Below are 18,280 nucleotides of genomic sequence, written 5' to 3'. Positions count from 1 at the left end.
GCCGATACTGCCTTGGTCAAGTAGCCCATCCAGCCTTGGTTTTCTTCCGGGGCTTGTCGACTGCTGCTAAAGAAAATAGTATGATCACAAACAACAGAATAATAAAAGCAACATACGTAATCTGTATTAAATTGCTATACTATCATGACTATTAACCAAATGTTGACTATTTTACTTGCACTATAAACAGAATACACATTACATAAATTCTCAATTCCTATTTGTATATGTGTAAAGGAAAGCTCCATGCTCAGGATAACCAGAACCAGATGTAGGGATACTCTCAGCGTTCCGCTGTACAAGAAAATTATTCGGGACATCTAAATGTCCCATTTTTTAAAGTCACTTCGCGTGAGAAACTTAAATATTTCAAAATCGCCAAGATCAACACAGCGTTCTTGACAATATCTGAAAATGTTTATTTTGTGTATTCCTTAACAAATGCTTATATAACGTCTTTAGTTTAATGAATGTGTACTAGCTAAACAGAAGGAGAAACCCAATTTAATATGGAAATATTAAAAGCAGTGTTCAAACTGGAAACATATTTTCATCATTCTTGCTCAGATTTTCATGATTACCTCACGTAAAATAAGGATCTCTTTCAAAAAATCTATTCGTCTGATATATATATATATATATATGGTGTTTTAAAAATGGCGCCCACGGACGACAGAGCACTATTCTGAAACTAAAAATAAAGCAAAAAATATATAGAATTATGCCCCTTTTGGGTCCTCGTCTATAGACACGAATTGCACTATGTAGCACCGTCGTACATAAAGAACCATAGAGTTCTCAGCTCAGCTCATATATTAATCCACAAATAGCTACATCGATTCTTTCCAGATAGCAGTTAAAGTCGATACATATACACACTAGCACCACTTATTAGCAACTGTTTTATAGATTCGTAGAGCAATGCTAATGGTTCTAAGTTAATATGCGACGTTACCACATAGTGAAACTTTTTATTCTCTATAGCGGCTGAAGGAGGCCCCGGTTTATTTTGACCTAAAGAATAGCGCTCTGTTATCAGTGGGCGCCATATATATATATATATATATATACTTTTTTTTAACCGGCAAATTTATATTATCATGCGAAAGAAGTTTCCCTTTTACGGATACTCTCCGATAACGGACACAGACAATCTTTCTTTTCTCCCAACAATTTAGTAACCTCTTAATAACGGATATGAATTATTCTCAGCACATAAAATACTTTCTGCAGTTTCAAAATAAATCTTCAGTTGATCCGTTCAAGACACCAGCAGTTACAAGCAAATTTCTATCAGAAACTATTGTCCATAGAATTACACGGCAGACTACTATTAAAGACTTTTCCCCCCCAGGAAATTCATAAACCGCCGTTATTAGTTAGCTCTACCTACAGTTTCAGTATTTCATAATATAATAATAATTTTGTACATTCTTATTTGTACTTTTAATTACAGTTAGTAAGCGAATTAAGGGACTTTTTAAAGAGACATAAATATATTATTTATATATATGTATCACACAAACGTAATACACGCCTATAAACACATCCCCATAGATACTTCTGTTTCTTTACAGAAGGGGAATTTTCCCTCCATTTATCGAGTATTTCGATATTAGCCTGTATCAGTAGGGCACGAAACGGAAGTTTCGGGGTTTAAACTTTAAATGCCCATTGACACAACTGCTGCGTTAAGGCTTTGAATCTCAATAGCTCAGCTCCTAATTAAGCTAGGAAAATAATTTTAGTATCAATGTATTTCTGAGGGATGGTGCTTTCCGCCGATAACCATTTTATGAATATGGGAGGGACCATAGCGGAGGGGGAGGGTATTTTTTTTAATCAGGATTTTGGAGGGCATTTCCCCTTCTTGGGGGTACACTCATAACAACTGGTATGTGAAGCAATGAAGTAGTCCACTACATGGTAATACTCTGTATGTATACTTGTTGCTTATATGGGGGGGATAAGGGAGAGGGGTGAAATTAGTAAATTTTCTAAGTCTCAGTTCTTTGACGTAAATTACATTTATTTTCAAGGCGGTTCTATATAAGACAAGAGATATTTTAACTGAATTGGTCTAGAAGCATAATTCTTGTCGCTGTGCATATGTGCAGCAAAATGTGCATATAACGTGGTGCTATGGTGTGGGGAGGAGAGGGCAAATGTCAAAGTCAATGAATTTTTCTCCTACGCGTAACATTTTTTGAGAATATTTCCTACAAAAAGAACTCATTACGTTCTTCTTTTGTATTATCTTTTATACCATTTTTTATATTATTGTCACAAGTATGTTGCCCACACATTAGCATCGTTTTGTCTAGCTTGTAGAGTGACTGAAAGGGTTACCACAGCCTCCTAAATTCTATTTATTTTCATATTTAAGACTTATTTTGTTACTTCTTCTACGAATAGGAGGGGGATTGCACAAATGTTACCTCGCTGGAATCTGTGTTCCATAAGCTTTCCAACAATGTATAAATCATGAATGTGGTCACCAGGGTCACCAAGGCCCCCAATGTGAGTCTACGATTTTGTTCAAATCTCTGGCGAACTTAGAAATATTAAATCTCTCCTTGTGCAACGTATTATGCAAAACTAACATTTACTATATTAAGACACATATATACATCGTAGACGATAATTAACTCTTTATTGAAAATTGCACTAAACATTTTTAATACTTAACCATTTTTCATGAAACAAGAAACATTTTGTTCCTTACAATTTTATGTCACTGCAGGTATCAGTGGCGGACGATTGGGTAACGTTTAACTGCGTGAGCGGGCTCAGCTGGCATCCCAATACGAAGAATGACAGTCCGTAGTAGAAGTACAGAGATGGTGATGGAGCGTGAAAGGACTTCGTGCCTCGGAAGATGCAAAGATCATAAGGAATTCCCAACTGCTACTGGAAACAGGTTCCGTAGCAGATATTAGGGGACGCGATAACCTCTCAATATCCAGGACGGAGGAAAATACAGGTGGTTCAGGAAATATTCACTCGAAGTCCTCAGATATCACGAAGACAGGCAACTCGCGAAGAAGGTTTAACCCGACACACAATCTAAACTGTTCTGAAGGAAGAGTTAAATTTTCGACCACGGAAACCACATTACTACCAGGAATCACCACCGGAAGACTATGATCATCGGTTCAAGTATGGGGAGATAATGCTTGCTTGGTATGAAGACTGGTCCAATCTTTTCGGTAATGTCCTGTGGTCAGATGAAGCCATGTTTCATATCGAGGGATTTGTTAACCGGTAGAATTGTTATTGGGCAGAAAAGAATCTGAGGGCGGTTGTTGGAAAAAAAAACAACATTGCCCAAATGTCAAAGTGTAGTGTGGCATGACATCCACGAAAGCTGTGGGTCCATACATGGATAATGGTGGTGCTTATGTGGAAATTTTGTAATGCATAACAGCTTTTTGTTTCACGAAAACTGGTTAAATATTTTAAAAAAGCTATAAACAACTTTTAACAGGGAGTTAATTCCCACCCACCTATCCAAGATACATATATATATTCCACAGCACAAAGCATAAAATGCGTTCTGTTGTTGTGTGGGCGCAAACAAAAAAATTGGTAAAGGCGGGTATTTCGATCGAAACTTGAAGTATCTACTAGTAATCCTTATCACTGACATCTCTCTATAAATCATGCTAGTCCTGCATACAACTACCACATAAGCTGTAAATACCAAAACATGTGTATCCTCTCTGTAATGGACAAATAATAATGTCCCATCAATGTCTCAATCAGTTACTGAGAGTTTTCACTGTATCGTTCATTTCTCATTTATAATTTGCATTAAATTGGGCAAAGCAGATAGCGTTAAACGCTGTTACACTATTAATGCCAGTATTATTTTATGTTGTATTGTTAACAACCGATTTTCTAACATATAACTATTACCATGAGAATGTTGAAAAGAGATAACAAGTAACACATTGAAATTCAAATCTGACTACGTTTTGTTAAGGTCTCCGATTTTACAGTTTGAGAACGTGGTCAAGGTGCTCATACTACAAATTATCCTAGATGAAAAGCGAATAATTGGACAGTGATATACATGCAAAAAGCGGAAAAGATCAACGACTGAATCGAGAATTAAACCTGTCTCTGGCCTTATGTACTGTTGCGTTAATCATAATGCTGCCCGAGTGCTCTCTGAAGTGCCCAACGTTCTATCACTTTTCAAGTCGGTGCTACATTACATACATTACACCTTTAAAGGTTGCATTACATTCGATAAATGGAAGAAATATCCTATTTCGTATCACATCAACTCATCTAGAGGTGCTAATTCAAGATATGCATAAAGTGAAAAAACTACGACTGGACCAGGAATCGAACCTGGGTGTACTATTTAAAGTACCGATACGTTAACCACTACGCTACCCAGGCAGCTTCATGAACGACTTAAAATACACACTTGGTTGTCCAAGCTTAACAGGAGTTGTAGTACAGTTTAAGTAGAACTGCGCGCACCAAAAATATAACTGACACCTTTCAAAACAACGATGAAGGCTACAATTATTCAAGAAAAGAAGTAAAGAACAATGAGAAGCCACGTGACAAAACATTTTATCTATTTCTTTTCTGTTTTAATTAACTTCACACTAAAAATATCAATGAACATGAAAATCGGTATCTTTTTTTAGTGCTAGTTTCAAGTCAGCGCGGTAACTGTACCTACCCACGTGGGTAGCGGAGAGAGCATGCAGTTACTTATTTATTTACATTATGTATGGTTCGAGTATAATTTGAACCTGTAAAGTATGCTGCAGACATCATGTACTAATTTTTTCTCTAAAGCGGTGGTGAAAGTGAACACAATTTCGTCCTAATTTTTTCCGGAAAAGACGTGATTTTTGATCTTAACTTCAAGTATGTACATACACGGAGTATTAAGAATATCAATTTGAAAAATTATATATATATATATATATATATTTTCTACACTTAAAACTTTAGTATCAGTGTAAGTTCAAATGAACTACAACACTGAAAATCTGCGACTGGGCCACTCATTGAATGCAGGTTTTCCGACTTACCGTGTCAATGTGTTAGCCAATATTTACCTAATCTTCTACCATATTAGCCATCATGCGTTTTTATTCTAGATATCAGCCACCTACAGGAAAAAATTAGGTCTAAGAAACCTAACAGTTTCCTTCCGATTGGTGACTGCATAAACATGCAACCGACTAGCTGTTTTATTCAAACATGGTAAATAGGTTTAGACACAACAGATATTAACTACAGTACAGCCCAACCCACGTGATGTACGACAGAACATCAATTTCAAACCCAAAATATGTAGGTCGTCGAGAGTAGAACTAGTTAAAATGAAAATAAAAGTTTTACGTCCCACGGTTATGTCGGTTAGGCTAAAGGAGACGGTGACGATGAGAGATGAGTGAAATGGTGGAATGAAGAAAGTAGGAGGAAACGGGAGAATCCCGAGAAAACCCAAGAGCACGGTGTTTGTCCACACAAAGTTCACACGGCGTGAGCTGGGATCGAACCACGGACCCCAAGCACCGGAGGTGAACGCTCTACCATTGAGCCATCGCGCCCCCTAGAACTTGTTAAAAGTTGTAGTTAAGGCATCTGTAAGTATGCTGGAGACCTGTTTCAATTCATAATTAGCCGAAAATTTCATTTTTTGAATATTTCGGCTTAACGTCCCACTATTACACCCGTTAGGCTAAGATAAGTGAATGATGATGGAAGGATTTTTGGAATGAGAATCCGCCGCGGGAGAAGAAACGGGAGTACCGCCGAGAAAACCCACGGACAACGATGTTATCCACCACAAGCTTACTTGGACGGGGATCAAACCAGGGACGCCATTACATCAGAGGTAAGCGCTCCAACATTGAGCCACCGTGCCCCCCCCCCCCCCCCCAAAGAGCTATCGTCATACCCAAATGAACGCTACTGAATGCATAAACCAGATTAACTTTCCAAAGAAAAGCGCTTGAAGATCGCCAATTTGAGAAACTGCTGGAGCCTAGCACGTCAAGACTATTGTATTTCCAATATGACTAATAAAAAAAAAAACCTCTCTATATACTCTTCGATTCTATTATGTACCAATAGTACCAAAATTCACGTTTAATTTGCGTATTCGATCCAATTGACATGATCAATAACTATCTTAACCCATTAGTGCATGAAGTTTCCTAGAGGTAATTTTTGTGTACAGTTTGTTATTTTAGGATAAATTTACAACTCTTCAAACATCTCTAAAGAATCCTACCTGAAATTTTCATTGTAGCGGGTAGAAGGCGCCATTCGAACATAAAGAAAAAAAATATAACGTGCACATGAAATACTTGGAGTAATATATCTTGTCAACATTTTTGTAATAAAAAAAGCTTTTTTTTTTCTTCATACAAAATTAGCACTAGTTTCTTTCGTTAACAGTATCAGTTGTTGAATACAAATCGACACTTTTTTACCAGTCATGTATTTGAAACGCTATTATATCTTCAATAACAATAGTGTTCTTTGAAGTATTTGCTCTGTAAATCTGAAGTTACAGAGTCTTTAAGAACATAACACCCTCTCCGGACTGTTATAGGATTGCGTAACAATATTCTGTCCGCAAGAGTTATGAATGCGTAGTTATAATGAATTTGATAGTTACAAACATGACATCTGGCTTTTTGGATAACATACACTAATGGGTTAATTAAATAAATTCCAGAAAATTACTTACCTCATAACTCTCACTCTACTACTAATAGTGTTCTCCATATTGTTTCGAAACATATCCAATTATAAAAAATAAATCAAACAATGAATTCTTGCTTCGATGGTAAAAAAAAATACTCACACTTCTTTTGGGTCTTCAAGTTTAAATATATGCACAGTCTCTGTATTACTAGAACAACAAAGAAACGTCGACTCCATGCTAAATGCAAGGCTACAGATGGTCACACAACGTTTCACTCCTCGTCGAAATTCATATAATTTACCACCGTCCAAAACATTGAATACTCGAATCACTGTTCCCTTTTCAGACGCTGTAGCTACTTTTGTACCAGTTGGAGTAAATGCCAACGCAGCTAAAGGACTATCGTGCGCCGGGATCATTGTTTTGGCTTGCTGCAATCAAAAACACGTGTAAGTTACTATCAATGACATAAGAAAAAATCAATATGACACAAAGTACCTATTACAAGTATTATCATAACTACAAAAAGGAGTGAAAAGTCTTTCCTTATGTTTAGATTTCATTTACAAACTACACTTAAGACAACTTCTTAGCGTCAAAGCCCACAAAGGTTTCTATATGACCATACCTCAGTCGATATATTGGCTCTTAACACAATTATCTCATACTTTCTACTCTAGAATTCGTTACATCTGATCTAAAATAGTTCTACAATTGCTCTGCATATAAGTACCTCAACCATATAGGTGCTTGATACATTGTAGATTTGTGTTACTAAATTCCTTTGTGCGATGATATACAAAGATTGAAAAATCCACGACTGGACTGCGAATCGAATCCGGGTCTCCGGCTTACGGTGCTGATGCGTTAACTACTACGTTATCCATTCCACGCCCAAGACAGCCATACATTGTCACTACTGAAGTTATTGCTCATCTACTCAGACCACATGGACTGTACCGCAACTCATGCTGTGTTTGCACAACGCCTGTCTACATTACAGAACATTCTGACAGTTGAGAGCTCCCTTGTGGCTATATGGTTAGAGTATGCGTCCTCGGCACGGGAGACCCGAGTTCGATTCCTGGCGGGAGTTCATGTTGTTTGGATCTCACGTCAAGCTGTAGACGACATCGTATATAGCCTCGCCCAGTAACTCGACTCAACTTCTGACGATTGAACATAGAAGGGGGGGGGGGGGGATAAAAGCTGTCTTTTTACCAGCTCCAGAAACAAAACTATTATATTTGGTTAGTAATTTCTTGAGACAGAAACCATAGTTTAAAGCGCATTTGAACACTGATAAATGAATCATTGATTGCGGGACGATACTAGAGGGATTCACTTAAACTAAGCCAAAGGCAATGTGCAACCCATCACCGTAAGATTACTACGTGGCAAGCATAATATCACGCAATAAAGGTGGTCGAGCGTATTCGGATGCCACTGAAACTGAACAGATTCTGGGAGGGGTTTATTCTGGCAGTTTCCAACATTAAGTTCACGGAATCGTGCACCGCAGAAATATATAAAGTGCGTAATTTTCGCGCAGATCGTGTAGGAAATATGCGGTACGGAGTCCTAGAAACCAGCTTCCTTGACGAGGATCCTGCCGCTACTGCGTATGGTTTGATGTATGGCAATCTCCAAAAATCCATGCACAGACTCTGCAATGGCCAGCAAATGCCGCACATCGCAGGTGAAAATTAACTGCGCAATTCACCGGTCGTTCGCAAGAGCAATGTAGACATCCTGAAACTACGTCATGTGAATGAGCGAAAAACGAATTGCAGAATGTTGTATGAACTTCATCTCGTAGGTGATCAGTGGAAGTTGTTGTTACTCTCGATGAGGCGTGGGTTTACTTCACACACTGTGGTAAAGTTCGTGCACCACAGACCTGTTGATGCCAAGGGCCGAAGCATGTTCTTCCGCCAGTGCGCAAAGTGTTTCACACAAAGGGTTCATAATCGTGGCCGTTATCTCGTACAGGAGCAACTGCGTTTTCGAAAGGTGGAGTGAAATGTCAAAATCAATGCTGCGTACTTCCAGACTCATATCCTGACTGAAATGTACCACTATGAAATTCCAGCATTGTACGACAAAACGTGAACCAGGTTAAACTGCACCAAGACAAGCTCCAGCCACACACCGAAAACATCATTGGAATTATATCGTCGTATTGAAAAGGAAACTGGAATTGTGGCAATTCCCTTCCTTGTCAAGAGTCCATCCAATGCCAGCCCAATGGACTATTGTGCTTTGGGCCTCCTCAAGTGGTGCCTACCCCATTGTCGATTCCGCACAGTCTCCGGCCAGTGGAAAATCTGTAAAATGATTGGGTTACAACACAGTCTCCTGTAATGGAAACTCCGATGCCGGGCACCAGTCATTAAAGGTAGACTGCATATTAGTTGTGGAAATACGGCATTTCCTAGGTAAGTGGAATATTCAAATTTGGCTCAATATAAATGAATCAACCACTCACGAAAAATGTTAAGATTTGTTTTTGAAAACAATATTTATCTGGAATTTATTTTATTTGCTAAAGTTACTTGCACACTTGTGAAAGTTTTCGAATATACCTATGGATAAAACTGTGATATCCTTTAGAAAAAAAAAAGAATTGTAATATTCTGTTTATTATAAACCTGTCATCAACAAGCGAAATATTGTCGCCTTTTATAATCAACAATTTTTGAGCTTCACACCAATGGTGAAAGAAACAACCGGTATCTCGCATATCATGTCTCCTATGTGCTGGAAATTCAATTCAATGACATTCAAAGAGTGAAAAATGTTCCGATCGATCTGTGAATCGAACCCAGGTCTTCGACTTACCATGTCGATGCAGGAACCAAGAGCAGATTAAAGGTAGGTATGTATATACATACGTAGTTATATCATAAATACTGTCTCAAAATTTGGAGTGGCACTGTAGGCATCCGGAGTGGCACAATGCTGCCATCTGTGTATAAAGCGGAAGATGCATGTAGTGTGTGTCTTGACTGTTCATGACATACGTTGATATTGTACTGAGTTCTGATGGAGCGGGGCGATTACGAAAATCGTGTAGCAGTAATTGCACTGCACAAGGTCGGGAAGACAGCAGATGAGATTTTCAACCTCCTGAAACCGTTACAAATCAGCAAGAGATTCGTGTATGGCGCCATACAGCGATACACCGAGACTGGAACGGCAGCTGACCACGCAAGGAATGGCAGACCACGAACGGTACGAACCCCGCTGGTCCAGAAAGCAGTCGCAGGAAGAATTCGAAGAAATCCTGTTCGAACACAAAGTGTGATGGCTGCTGAGAGGAACATCAAAAGAAATTCTATGTCTCGTGTGCTCAGGAGTGACCTACATCTACGGCCGTATAAGAGGCGGACTGGTCACTGTCTGACCCAAACATAATTTCGCAGAGGGTCCTTAAATCAAAGAGACTGTTGCGGCGGTACGCCAACAATCTGCACAGAAAGATTCTGTTCACTCACGAAAAGGTGTTCACAATTGAGCAGGCCTACAACGCCCAAAATGACCATGTGTATGTCACGTCGCCTATTGCAGCTGCTGAGGCAGCTCCAAGGGTTCAGAGGGCACATCATCCTGCCTCAGTGATGGTTTGGTGGGGAGTGAGCTACTTAGTCACAACCCAGCTGCATTTTTGCGAACAAGGTGTTAAAACATCTGTCAAGGTGTACCAGGACACAGTGCTAACACCTATAGTGAAACCACTGTACCATGTTCCCTGGAGAAAGGTGGACCTTCCAGCAGGATTCCGCTCCAAGCCACAAAGCGAAAACAACCCAGGACTGGCTGGCACGGAAGTCCCCGAATTCATTTCTACCGCTGATTGGCCTTCTAGCAGCCCGGACCTTAACCCGTTGGACTACAAGCTTTGGGCAGTCCTTCAGGCAAACGGCATCCATCTGTCGACAGTCTGAAACAATCCTTGACCCGAGCAGTGAACAAATTTCCCATGGAAGTGGTGCGTAATGCCATTGACCAGTGGCCGGACAGACTTCGTGCCTGCATCAAGGCCAAGGGGGGGACATTTCGAAAAATGATTCGTGCGTCAGGTGTACAACATATCAATGTAAAACATGACCAAAATAAATTGTCTTGGTGTTAATACTCGCTCTGTTATTCACATTCAAACTTGTGACAGTATTTATGAATAACTAGGTATATTATATATATACCTAGTATATGTAGTATATACCTAGTATTAGTATTTGGTCTAGGAATTAATTCGTGCGGGTGGACAAGAGATGGCGCAACGAACGGAGCGTCCCACAGTTCCGTGTATCCACACATGTGTTGCAAACCCCTGTCATCGCGTATCATTCGTAGTATAGGGCAGTGGATTAAAGCGTCAACAACATCAGTTTGTAGTTAAGTGAACATGGCGCAATTTGTGCCTGATAAAGTGTTTTTGCGGGGTGTCCTGCTGCATTACTTTAACATGCAGAAAAGTGCGACTGAAAGTCATCGTATTTTGGTGGAAGTGTATGGTGACCATGCTCTAGCTGAGCGAACGTGTCAGAAGTGGTTTGCACGGTTTGGAAGTGGTGATTTCGGCTTGGCAGACCAAGAGCGAGCTGGACAGCCAAAAAAATTTCAAGACGAAGAATTGACAGCATTGCTCGAGCAGGATTCGTGTCAAACGCAGGAACAACTTGCAGCAGCATTAGGCGTTGATCAAACAACAGTCTCCAAACGCTTGAAAGCCATGGGAATGATTCAAAAGATGTCACATTGGGTTCCACATGAATTGAAAGACAGAGACGTTGAAAGACGAAAAACCATATGCGAATTGCTGCTTCAACGACAGAGCAGAAAGGGGTTTCTGCATCGAATTATTACGGGTGATGAGAAGTGGATCCATTACGAGAACCCTAAATCGAAAAAAGGCCTGGGTGAAACCAGGTCCATCACAACCAAAACGAGATATTCACTGTGCAAAGGTTATGCTGTGCATATGGTGGGATATGAAAGGTGTGGTGTACTATGAGCTGCTGCAATCGGGTGAAACTATGAATGGAGAACGTTATCGACGACAATTAATGCGTTTGAAGCAAGCTCTGGCCAGAACACGACCAGAATGGGAGAACAGACATGATAAACTTATTGTTCAACATGATAACGCTCGCCCACATGTCGCAAAACCGGTCAAAACCTATTTAGAAAATGTCGGATGGGAAGTTTTACCCCACCCGCCGTATTCACCAGACGTTGCTCCTTCGGACTACTACTTGTTCGATTGCATGAACAACGATTTGATTGGACAGCGGTTTACTTCTTCAGAAGATATCGAAATATGGGTCTCTGACTGGATCGCTTCCAAGGATGAGGACTTCTTTCGCCACGGAATCCGTACATTGCCTGACAGATAAGCGAAAGTGGTGGCTAGTGATGGACAATATTTTTCTTAAGGTATTTATGTATTTTGTGTTTGTACTACAGCTTCAATGTGTGCGTACCAACCGCACGAATTAATTCCTAGACCAAATATATATATACTATATATACTAATATATACTATTGATGATGACTGCGCATGAAATAAATTTACAAATAAAAAAAAATAAATAAATAAACTGTATCCGATATCTAAAAATTCAATAAAAATTAACATTTTGTGTGATAACATCAGATGGTAATTCTAGTTTTAAAAAACTGCAAGAAAAGGAATGAGTATAATATGTGCAGAATAACAACTTTCCTTTACTTAAAACTATGTCTAGTAATGTCAGAAGAAGTAATTAGTATTTTGTTTCGCCATTTTTAACTCTTCAAGGACATGTAAAGGGGTATCTGTCTTCATATGCTACGTCCATCTTGAAAGGGTTACTATTAATACGGTGTCTACCACAATGGCAAAATGAAAAATCTTTACTTTTTCCTAACCTTTATTTTTTAATCTACATCTACTTAGAAAAGTTGAAAATTAGCAATTACTGTAAACAGTTAAAAATATTATCTTTTAGGTGAAATGGAAGAAACGTCCAAATTTTCTTTTCTTTACTCCTTCTTAATTATATTATTTATAAATTTCCCTTCAGACATGGATTTGTTCAAGCAAAAAGAAATGCAAGTCATTATAGTACAGTCCATGTAGTGTGAATGGCTAAGGACCCACCTCCAGTGAGAATGTGTGGCTGGTCAGAGCAATGAGATGAATTGTGTAGTAATTAACGTACCGGCATGCTAAACCGAAGACCCAGATTCGGTTCTAGGCCACTTATTCGTTCTTTGAATTTAATTTTTACTTTCATTTGATTTCAGACTAGTTTCAGTGCATAAACTTCTTAGCTTGTATTGTTAAAAGCTCAAAACTTAATATTTTGGTAAAATTGTAACATCACACTTTTGTTAGTGCTACAACATACCTTTCAGTGTTTCTATCATACTCAACTAATGCGCTGTCTATTCGTTAATTTTCAACTATGCAGACACAGTAATTTATCTTTGAACAGTAAATTAGATTATCCATGGATACCTATTAACACAAACTCATAATTTCGATTGGCACATTCTCAGAATTTCAAATGCCTTTGCTTCAAGTTTTCGATATCTCGACGTTCCCACCCACGAATCTCTCCTTCGGAACCTTTCCTAACAAAGATTCATAATAGATCAGATATGACCTTTGAAGGATCTCTATTAGCCTTTGACGACAACCTAACCTATGTTGATACCTTACCTCTATGTTAATCTATGATGAACGAATTTCAATTCTATTATTTTCGACGCACAGAGGTCAGGATATAGAGATATAACGATTAAAATTAATTAATTAATTAATTAATAATAAAAACACATTATTTCAACTAAAAACTATCGATTTCTTGAATGCTGAATTCATTTAATTTCAGGATATACATAATCAGGGTTCCCACGCAACTGGCAAAAATAAATTTCAGGATTTTCCAGGGGTTTTCCAGTATACTCAGGCAAATTTTCCAGGGATATCACATAAAAATTCCAAGGTATTTCTGACAAAATATACCTATTCTGAAGTTATAATATGCAGTTCAGGAGAATATCATTACTTTACTGTTAATCTTTAGACCAACATATCGCTATGGCAGATTAACTGAGTTTTAACATCATCTCCTTTTCACTTAGCTCCTTCACCACACTTTTCACTTCTTCTTCTTTTTGTTTTGCAGATCTTCCCATGCTGTTTGATTTTGCAATGAAAGTCAAACTGCCGCACTGTTCCGCTTTTTTGGCGTATTTGTCACCAGATTTCTGTAGTTCATCTGTTATCTTGTAACCGAATCCTTTTGTTCTTCAGCTCTTGAACAGCATCAGCAACTTTTTTTTTCTTTTTTGTGGTGACTCTTTCTTTGCCTTCTCCTTCTTCTGTTTTTCTATGAATAACTGGTACTTACTACGAACACTTGATGCAGAAGCTAAGAGTTCCTTCGAAATATCTACTTTTGTTACACCACCAACATAACTGACGTGGTCACATATTATTCTTTGCGCTTGGAATGACTTCTGCTGAAGATTTTCGATTTCAATTTCCTTATTAACAGAAAATCCTCTTTCAACTGTGGCTTGCCCATGTGATGAGAAGAACTGGCTTCATCATCTGCAACCACAACTTATTGTATTTTCCTGACGAACCAACTTTTCTATACAGGAAAGCATCAACACTTTCTTTGCCTGAAATATGATCGAATTCCTTATATACACCGTTGTTTGGAAGGAAAACAGCATCAAGAAAATCTCTGTACTCCTTCAGCATATCATCGCAAGAAGACATTCCGCCCTCTATTCTATTTAAGTCTGCCAATGTCTTTAATAAGCTCGTCATCATTTTCTGACATCTCGGTTTATCAATTCCCATTAATTTGGGATTCAAATATTGTATGGCACGTGCTAGTGGGTATTTGATAGGCGACTTTCCAATATCTTTTTTGCAATGCAGACAAGAAAAGACCTGCATTGAATCTTGAATTCTGGCATGTTTTTTTGGATGAGCGTAATTTGCAGAATCTTGTATGTCTAATTTCAGTAGCTGTGGAATATTACCAATGCTTTCAACTTTATTATTCAGAATAAAACTTCTTATTATATTTCGCACTAAATTATAAAGATCATCACAGAAGAAAAGATCATTGGCTTGTCCACCTGATACACTGTCAAGAAATTGCCAATGTTCTATGTGACTGATATGAAAAAATGGAGCTTTGCTGTTGTCAGTGGATACTGAAAGTAGGACTTGATGGTTTTAAAAGAAACTGAGTTCGGGGTATTTGACGTTTTACTGCATTCATCAATAAATAGTTTTAACTCTTCCTGCATCTGTAGTACTCTCTCGGCAACGGGCAAATTTTCCACCCAATGGTGCCCACAGTGTTTCAGTGGGATCACATGTGAGTCAGTCATTTTCATGTAATCCTCCCTTCTAGCAGGGGAATCTTGAAAACAACTGCAAACTACTGAAAAGTTCCAACAAATGCCAACCTGTTTTGTTCATTCCTTCTTTTACAGAATTATGTACAATGTGGAGCTCACAGCTTCCCACATCTAACAAATGCACTCCTGAAGTCTGTAGTAACTGTTCCTGCAACAAACGATGAAACTTCCAATGCACTTAGAATGATGCGAGTATTTAATAACAAATTGGTTCTTGTATTTAGAACTTAACACTAAAATTTTCAGTAACATCTACTTACCCTGTTGTTAATATCCCAAATGCGAACGTGGATATCTATCCGTTTCATAGCTGTCATTGAGCTCAAAGTTTCATCAAAAAGCAGAACGTAACTTGGCTGCGCAGACACGTAATCTTGAAGGAATTTTTGAAATATGGCGCCAAACCAAACACACTTAAATATGAACACTTAGTTTCGCCACATCATTGGCGGGGAACACAGAGGTAAAAAGACTCGAAATGTTTTGACAAGAATTGTACGAGTAATGCGATGTCACGACTTTCATTGTCCAAAGTACTTAAGCTCCCAAACAATCGTTGCGTGTCACCTGAATGGTTGGTGATCCATTGGTGGATAGCAAATCGGCTTTACTAACTTCTTTCCGTTCATTATCTACAGTAGTTTTCGGCTGAAAAAAATTCTGCACTGTGCTGTTTCGGTTGTTTGTCAAAGCCAAATGTTTCTTTCCCGCTGCATGACTTCGAATGGCAGCCTCACCCATGTTGCAAACATCGAACACTTTTGAGCAAAGCACATATTTTGCACTGTACTTGTCCGGACCCACAGTCAGCCACTCTTTATATTCTTTTTTCTTCAGCCAAGTTTCACTGAACGTGGATTTACCTTTAGGCCGGGGGGCGCGGTGGCTGTGGTAGAGCGTTCACCTCTGGTACTTGGGGTCCCGGGTTCGATCCCAGCTTCCGCCAAGTGAACTTTGTGGTGGACAAACACCGTGCTCGTGGGTTTTCTCGGGGTTCTCCCGTTTCCTCCCACTTTCTTCATTCCACCATTTCACTCATCTCTCATCATCACCGTCTCCTTTAGCCTAACCGGCATAACGGTGGGACGTAAAACTCAAAGATTTCATTTTTACCTTTAGGCTTTTTTTTTTTTTTTGTCTAATCGTTAAGTAAAATAACAAGAAAAGTATCGCTATTATTCAACCACATGAACAAAGCACAATCTATCAAAGATCGCCAGAGAACTAACTGGACACTTCTCTTTCCTTCCTTCCTTCGTAATGGATATTGCTCTGAAGGCGATAGCACGCCTTTGAATAGTTTCCACGAGCGGTTGAGAACCGTAAACGCATAGTATACACAATGTTTAGTCTAATGCACTCTCGCTTTTATACAATGTCATTGCAGATTAAGATGTGACGTTGATTAGTTGTTACTTCGACTACACAAAAAGGTCAAAAACATGATACGAGAAACAAAACAGTAATGTTTTTAAATCGATATACTAAGCACAGGAATCTCTAATGAACACATCTCTCCACAGAGCGAAAATGTATTACACCAAACATGGTGTATACTGTGCGTTTCCGTTTACTCAGTCGCCTTAGAATGCGGCACTGAGAGGGAAATGTCCTAGGTCTCGCAATTTTTATTTCTCAGGACTGCTTTCGTTCGCATTCTATTGCATGTAATTGCAACTAGTTAAGAAATTGAAAAACTTTCACTTTTCCAGGATTTTTCCAGGACTGCAAAGAAATTCAAGGATATTCCAGGACATTCCAGGGTAATTTCAATTTCCAGGGTTTTCCAGGGGCGTGGGAACCCTGCATAATTCAAGATCCACATCTTGTTCTTCTATAGCTTATTTGTTTGATGTGATTTGGTTTCTTCTTATTCTTCTTACAGAAAAAATAGGGCTTGCATGTATGATCTAAATGTGTCTTGCAATGTTAACAAATCCAAGACAACTCCTCTGTGATTTTGGAAGTTACACCGCTAGGGGAAGTGTAACCTTATTACACTTTTCTATGACACTCTCTGCCAGATTACTGAAGACTGGGGATGATAAATTTCTACTGTTTAGTATTTTGCGTACGTGAAGTGCTCATTATTTTAAACAATGTTTAGAAATTGCCTGAAACTATATAAAGTTTAAGACACAAAGGTTTTAAAATTTAAACGGGGTTTACAGAACGAAAGGAAATTTCATTCATCAAAACGGAGAAAAACTTTAAAGAAAGTCAAAATACGTGGGTCAGTCAGAAAGTTAGTTGCACTCCTTCGTAAATATTTTCGGTCAAAGGCTATTTTGATGACACTGTGTGGCAACACTGCAGACATGTAGTTGTATCGTGTGACGTAGCAGCTTTCACGAGGCAAGTGAAGATATTCTGATAATCGGTCGTAAACATGTTTCGACAGTTGCAAATGGCATCCAAATTGGAAATGCGTGTAGTAAGTCGTTTTTTGTGGACGAAAAGGTGTGACTGCACTGAAATTAGTCGGCAGTTGCATGCATGGTGAAAATGCAATGTCACATCAAGCTGTCGTGAAGTGATGCAACATGTTTGATAAGGTACGTACAGATATTGACGATGCTGAGCTCAAGGGAAGACCATCTACTGCGAGAAATCCGGAAATCGCTGCTCGCGTGAATGGACGCATTTTTGCAAACAGACGCGTAACAACAGACGAAATCGCAAATTATCTGGGTATTTCTCATGATAGTGTGCAGCCCAAGAATGCCTTCAGATTTCTCTGCAGAAGGCATACAAAAACTTGTACCATGCCTCGACAAATGCTTAAATAACGGAGGTAATTATGTTGAAACTTAGATTGTGAATGTAATTTTACGATACAAATAAAGTTATTATAAAATTTCTATTTTTTTTTTTTTTTTTTTTTTTTTTTACGCAGTGCAACTAACTTTCTAACTGACCCTCGTATCTAGGAAATAATAAATTCTACTACAGAGCTGAGAGTACTTCCTTCTCCTCCCCTTCATGATGTCTATTTTATGTCAAAAGTATTAATCAAGGGTTAGGTTTGTATTAACAAGGCGTTAATATTTGAATTAAAACAGTAGTAAGATTAGGATTTTAGCTTTCTGGGCTTTCGGCATCTATGGCTATTTAGCCGGTCACGTATGAGGGATGACGTCCCTCGAAGAGCAC

At 38.7% G+C, this 18,280-nt stretch overlaps 1 protein-coding gene across 1 annotated transcript in view; it reads right to left on the bottom strand.

Moving 5' to 3' along the window:
* The window catches only part of Atg18a (Autophagy-related 18a), a gene marked incomplete in the record, with an annotated part of 93,234 nt that overhangs the window by 46,349 nt on the left and 28,605 nt on the right, over positions 1-18,280 (bottom strand). The window contains 2 exon segments of the mRNA XM_081731816.1: positions 1-63; positions 6,851-7,122. Of these exon segments, the coding sequence (XP_081587942.1) occupies positions 1-63; positions 6,851-7,122 (335 nt within the window).

The sequence above is a fragment of the Thermobia domestica genome, chromosome 11 (assembly GCF_964235325.1).
Source record: "Thermobia domestica chromosome 11, izTheDome1.hap1.1, whole genome shotgun sequence".
Taxonomy (NCBI): Eukaryota; Metazoa; Arthropoda; class Insecta; order Zygentoma; family Lepismatidae; genus Thermobia; species Thermobia domestica.
The sequence above is the reverse complement of the archived record's forward strand: the minus strand, read 5'-3'. Positions and strand labels throughout refer to the sequence as shown.